General features: G+C 39.4%; 1 protein-coding gene across 1 annotated transcript; it reads right to left on the bottom strand.

The window, feature by feature from the left end:
* Positions 1 to 1,710: 1,710 nt before the first annotated feature.
* LOC146916149 (uncharacterized) lies at positions 1,711 to 3,402 on the bottom strand. The gene is made up of 2 exons (XM_085721558.1): positions 2,646 to 3,402; positions 1,711 to 2,558 (listed from the first exon to the last, which is right to left on the bottom strand). Exons 1-2 carry the CDS (start codon positions 3,400 to 3,402, stop codon positions 1,711 to 1,713), a joined length of 1,605 nt encoding a protein of 534 aa, XP_085577684.1.
* Positions 3,403 to 6,835: the final 3,433 nt, after the last annotated feature.

The raw sequence follows: 6,835 nt of genomic DNA, 5'->3' as shown, positions 1-6,835 counted from the left end.
CTTCCAAAACACAAGCACGTAACATGTCTTCTAGGGTCTGGATAGTTCTCTCTGACTGTCCATCCGTCTGCGGATGATGCGACTTGCTCAATTTCAAACAAGTTCCTAAGGCCCTTTGAAAAGCCTTCCAAAAGTGTGAAGTAAAGATAGGATCTCTGTCTAACACAATGCTCACCAGAACTCCATGTAACTTGACAATTTCTGAAATAAACAATTCGGCATACTGCGATGCTTTGTAGGTAGATTTAACTGGTAAGAAATGAGCGGACTTAGTTAATCTATCCACAATCACCCATATCGAGTCATGACCTTTCTGAGTAAGAGGCAATACTCCTGTAAAGTCCATAGCAATGTGTTCCCATTTCCACTGAGGAATCTCTAATGATTGTAGCATACCAGCTGGTCTCTGATGTTCTATTTTGACTTGCTGACAAACAATACACCTAGCTACAAATTCAGCAATGTCCGTTTTCATGCCAGGCCACCAGTACGCATTCTTTAAATCATGATACATCTTGGTAGCGCCAGGGTGAATTGAAAAACTACTCTTGTGTGCATTATCCAAAATCAATCTTCTAAGCTCTTGATCATTTGGAACACATAACCTTCCTTCAAATAACATTGCTCCATCCGAAGCCATAGAGAATTCTGGGTGAACACTCCTTTTCTGAAGTTCTGAGTCAACAATCTGAGCCTGTATAATTCTTGACCGTAAATCGCATGAAACTTCCAATCTGTGCAACCAAATACCATCATCATCTTCTGTAACTTCAAGGTTAAGGTCTCGAACCTTCTCATACATGTTACAAATGTGCATCAACACTTCGGCTTGAGCTAAGGCTTTACGACTCAAAGCATCCGCCACAACGTTGGCCTTTCCTGGATGATATTTCAAATCAAAGTCGAAGTCTTTCAAATACTCCATCCAACGTCGTTGCCTCATATTTAAATCCCTTTGATTAAACAAGTACTTTAGACTCTTGTGATCACTGAACAATTCAAAGTGTGCTCCATACAAATGATGCCTCCATATCTTCAAAACGAAAATTATGGCTGCCAACTCTAGGTCATGAGTAGGATAGTTTTCTTCATGCGTTTTGAGTTGCCTAGATGCATAAGCTATCTTATTATTTTCTTGCATAAGTACACCACCAAGTCCCTTAGACGATGCATCACAAAACACAACATATTTCTTCTCCGGGTCAGGTATGGTTAAGACTGGGGCTTGAGTTAACTTCTTCTTCAAAGTTCTAAAACTCTTCTCATATTTTTCATCCCACACAAAAGGCACCTCTTTTCTCATGAGTCGGGTTAAAGGTAAAGCAATCTGGGAAAACTTCATTATGAACCGTCGGTAGTACCCGGCTAATCCCAAAAAGCTACGAACTTCCGAAACATTCTTCGTTCTTGTCCAATTTTGAACCGCTTCTACTTTTGATTGATCAACTGCCACACCTCCTTGAGAAATTACATGACCAAGGAATTTGACCTCTGACAACCAAAACTCACACTTGCTAAACTTTGCATATAACTGTTTTTCCCGAAGGATATCCAACACTATCATCAAACGTTGAGCATGATCTTGCGGATTCTTAGAATAAACCAATATGTCATTAATGAAAATAATAACAAATTGATCTAAATAGGGCTGAAAAATCTGATTCATGTAATCCATAAAAACTGCTGGAGCATTGGATACACCAAAAGGCATTACCAAAAATTCATAGTGCCGTAACGCGTTCTGAAAGCTGTTTTGGACACATCTGAAGATTTGATACGAATCTGATGGTATCCTGACCTGAGATCAATTTTAGACAACACAGATGCTCCCTTAAGTTGATCCAGTAAATCATCAATTCTTGGCAAAGGGTACTTATTCTTGATGGTCACCTTATTCAACTGACGATAATCAATACATAGTCGCATGCTGCCATCTTTCTTTTTAACTAATAAAACTGGTGCACCCCATGGAGACACACTAGGCCTGATGAAATTCTTCTGAATATGTTCCTCCAATTGAGTCTTCAATTCTTTAAGTTCTAAGGGAGACATTCTGTAAGGTGCTACTGAACTTGGTTCGGCTCCCGGAATCAAATCAATCGAAAACTCAATTTCTCTTTCCGGTGGCAAGTTAGTGATATCAGCAGGGAAAACATCTAGATACTCACTTACTATAGGAATATCATTTGGACTTAAATCTAACTCTGAAGTCACAGTGAGCATAACATAAAAACCCTTATCCTGAGCACAAATAAACTGAGCCATCTGATACGTGTGCTTAATCAATTCTGACAAGGCTACTCCTTCCACCGTATTACTAGTTGGCATGTAAATACTCTTTTCTGCACACCCTATATACACATGATTAGCTGACAACCAGTCCATACCTAATATGACATCAAGTTGCTTCATCGGGAGACATACTAAATCTATATAGTACGTCTTGCTAGATACAGTGATGGGACAATTTTCACAAACATAATTCGCTACAATACTCCCGTCAGTGGCCGTAGTTACTTTCATAGAGGGATTTAATAACGAAACAGACAACTGAAGAGCTTCAACACATTGAAATGAAATGAAAGAACATGATGCACCACAATCAAATAAAACATTAACAGGATTCTGACCAAGAAAGCACGTACCACCAATCAAGTCTTCATTTGCCAGTGCCTTCTTACCATCAAGAGAATACACTCTACCTTTACTCATTGTAGTACTGACAACCTTGCCCTTATTTTCTCTGGTTGGACAATCCGCCACATAGTGCCCTGACTGACCGCATGCAAAACAATTACCAGAACCTACTCTGCATTCTCCCTGATGAGCCTTACCACACTTCCTGCAAGTTGGATAAGTTCTAGGTGGTCCTGTGTACTTCCCTCTAGTTGGAGATCCCTTAGGCTTCAGCTTATCGTGATACCTGTCGGCAAAATTACCTCTGCTCCTTCCTCCTGGCTTATAACCTTCCCTAACTGCCCTATCAAAACCTCTTTCGGCTTCCAAACTGTTATGCACCATCTCATCAAAATTTGTCAACCTCTGTTGGCTGACCACGACGTAGATATCTCCCCTCAAAGCATGCCTATACTGATTAACTTTCCACATCTCATTAGCCGCATACTCATTATGAGTGGAGTAATGAGATAGTTCCTCGAACTTCTTGGTGAACTCCGTTACCGACATCTGACCCTGCCTCAAGTGGAGAAATTCTTGTTCTTTCCTGACCTTGAACGACAAGGGAAGATACTTTTCTTTCATTACTCTCTTAAAATTCTCCCAGTTCACCGCTATTCCATTCGTCACCATTCTACGTTGAGCAGTTTCCCACCAATCCTGTGCTGCACCTCGGAATTGATTAGTTGCAAAAACCACCTTTTCTTCCTCGGTACAGTTGGCCATAAGAAAAATATTTTCCATATGTTTGATCCACCTTCAGGTGGCTCACCACTACCATCAAACTCTGGGGGATGGTTTCGATTGTATTCTCGGAAGGCTGGGTTTCCCACAACTGGAGGCGGTGGATGTGGATTATGCACTCCCGGACCTTGCTGCATAGCTGCAGCTCACTGCTGTTGGGTCTGAGCATTATGCTGGATCTGCTGCTGCATCATTTGCATCATCTGTTGATTCTGTTGCATCAGTTGTGCCCACATCTGAGCATCAGGGTTAACATTCTCCTCCACATTTTGATTAACTCTTGGCCGGCCTCGTCCCCTTCGTACTCCAGACATTATCGCTCTCACTGTCATATTTAAGTCAAAGTGACCAGTTTCAACCAAATATAACAATGAGGACAATTATCCTAGGCTCAAAAAGAACAACTACTTAAATTGTATTATTAATGACCCAAGGCACGATCTGAATCAACCTGCTCTGATACCAATTGTAACACCCATATTTGAAAATATCTAGAATATTCAAAAGAGTGCCAAAAGTGATATTGGATACATTAATTTATACAATAATGGAAGGTCGATAAGTCTTGAGTCTAAATACACCAACATTCCAAAGTTCTTATGTTACATATTTACACCAAACTTTTGTCATAACAAAGTTCAAATACAAAATATATGACAACAAGACTCATAATGTAACATATGCATCCTTAATCCACACCATGAGAGCTCCAAAAGACACGATCACTCCAAGACCTTTTCTTTACCTTTACCTCGTGAAACCTGTGAACCTGAACAAATAAGGAGTTGGATGAGACATAATGCCTCAGTGAGTTCTTCCTAGCCCTAGGCTAGTGATAACCTTGGGGAAAAGCCTATGGTTACCACATGTCTAAAATACAACCTGCCGGTTGATTATACGTGTGTGGACATTCTTGTCTAGACGGAAGGGCACACTAGAATCCGTCTTAGATTCTTCATAACATGCTATAGGCTTTACTAATATCATATGGGTCATGGCGGTCAAGGGATCCTAGTACCGCTTTGCTAAGATACGTTAAGCGCACCGAAGCCTACTCTTAGAATTCATGACACAAACCTATACCGGACGAATAAGGAAACCTAAGTTCGTCTTCGGCATAACATCCATTTCATGTTCTATTCCACTACTTACTCATGTCTAACATAATCATAATCATGCATGTTCATATTCATTAAATCATTATGTTAGCGTGAATCAAACAAACATTATCTTGGTTCATTTTACGGAGAGCCCCGGGTGGAGTAACCCCGAGAACTATCCCATACATGACCGATGTACGTACATCGGACTCCCTCAGTGTCGTGTGGGTCCCTTATGGCTTGAATCGTTCCCCTTAGATCGGGAACCTCCCGTATCCCCCTAACGTGGATATCAAGAGACACGAGCACCTACATCTTATAATAGTTTTGTTCTTATGCATACATGAAAGGTTACATATAAACTTGCTTGCTTACCACGGGTCCGTGACCTACCCAATTACCGGTAAAGTACTTACATGCTTGTGCTATTCATGCATGGTTTATCATACTAGTTCTCGACTTTCTATGTCGAGGCTCTATGTTTTCTCCCATTCTTAGAGTTATTCCTACCCTCATCAAAGATCTTATCATAACATCTCATATATCATTCATCATTGAAGTTGTTAATGTTGTTCATCCATTTCATTCTTAATATCTTGAGATATAATGTGCAATGACTACATGATATTGAGGGGTTTTCTATAGTTATAATCAACTGCAAGCAAAAGCCTCGTCGAAATAACTGCATCATAGAAAGTTTTATGAAAAGGTGCTGTGCTGTGAAAATCGGACTACGATTTCAGTAAATCGGGCTACGATTTTAGTGGCATTTTGTGGCATTTTTCTCGTAAAATATTGTAGTACGATTCCTTTAAATCGGGCTACGATTTTAGTACATCAGACCTGCAGAATTTCGTATTTTTGACCTCTAATCCTCAAAATCAAGTTTCCAAAGCATACAAAACACCCAAAACATATAGAAAACAACTTAGAATGATTACATGGCAACAAACAACATAATTTCAATGAATTATAGCAAAATGGGTACTAAACCCTAAGTTCATGGTTTCTAACTTAACATTTTCATCATCTATCATAACACACAGAACCCATAGGTAGAAGGATCTATCTAAAGAACTCACCTCAAGAGAGTTTGAAGTTGTTTCCAAGCCTCCACACAACAAAAACCCTAACAAGAAAACTAGTTGGTGAAGTTGTTTCAAGTTCCTATGTTTCTTCCACCAAAAGCTTCATACCTTACTTAATTGCTTGCTTGAAAGAGAAAGATCAAAGAAGAAAATGGATTCAAGAAGGGAGGGGGACCGATTTCTAGAGATGGAAGAGAGCAAGAAGATTTGTTGGTAACCTAGAGAGAGAAGCTTAAATGAAAAATGAATATTTTGGGCCTAAATCCTTTATATCGGCCTCAAATGACTATTATGCCCTTTTTCCTTAAACGTGCGTATTGTATCGTTTTCAGATATTACGTTAAGTCCTAATACGCGGGATGTTACATGATGACAGTGCAAAAATGAAATACTGATAAAACTACTTACTCTGACATCTATTAGCCATGAAACCAACACCTTTGAACTCCTCTCTTCCTCCCCTTTAAAAACCACCTAATTTTTTTTCAAGATTACAGAGATTTCAAAAACCCCATTTTTCACCTTATCTCTCGATTTCCGGCCATCATGGGTGTTATTTGTGAAAGTAAGTTCATAATCTTCTTCTCCATAGATTTCTCATCAAAACCCCTAAATAAATTTTCCAATCGGAGCATTTCACTGGCAGCCACCGCACCAAAACTTGTCCCTGCGTTGCCGGAAATGTGACCGGCGACCATCCCATATCTTTTCTTCTTTTTGGTGAGTTCCATCTTTTACCTCTTCTCTAAATTAAATTTTTGTAGTTTTTTATATTTTTTTCAGTATATTTTGTGATTAGTCTCCTGGCTCTCATTCCTGAGTTATGTTTTATCTTTTTCTTTACATGGTTTAGTCTATTTTGGCTTGTAATGTTGAACAATTTAATCCTCAGCAGGGACAAGCATTCCATCTTCCAGACCAAGAAATGGTCCTCAGAGATCGTCCCAGCAACAGTCAAGTTACCAAATCCCTGCCTCTCCTTTATATGATAGTGTTGACGTATCAAGGGGTTCTGGATATGCAGGACAAGCATTTTCAGTTGGAAGCTCAGGTAAGGGATACTTATACAGCATGGCAGTTTAGCTGTCATTATGATACTTTAGCTGTCATTATGTTGTTTTCAAAAGGATTAGTGGATGGAAATTATATTTGTATAGTTGAATTGAGATTTACTCGTCTAAAAGGAAAAGATCCGAATGTGTAGGACTCTCAGTTGTCAAAAACCTC

The sequence above is a fragment of the Medicago sativa genome, chromosome 6, assembly GCF_051527215.1.
Source record: "Medicago sativa cultivar Bolivia chromosome 6, Bolivia_mono, whole genome shotgun sequence".
Lineage (NCBI taxonomy): Eukaryota > Viridiplantae > Streptophyta > Magnoliopsida > Fabales > Fabaceae > Medicago > Medicago sativa.
This window is presented reverse-complemented; position numbering and strand designations above follow the sequence as displayed.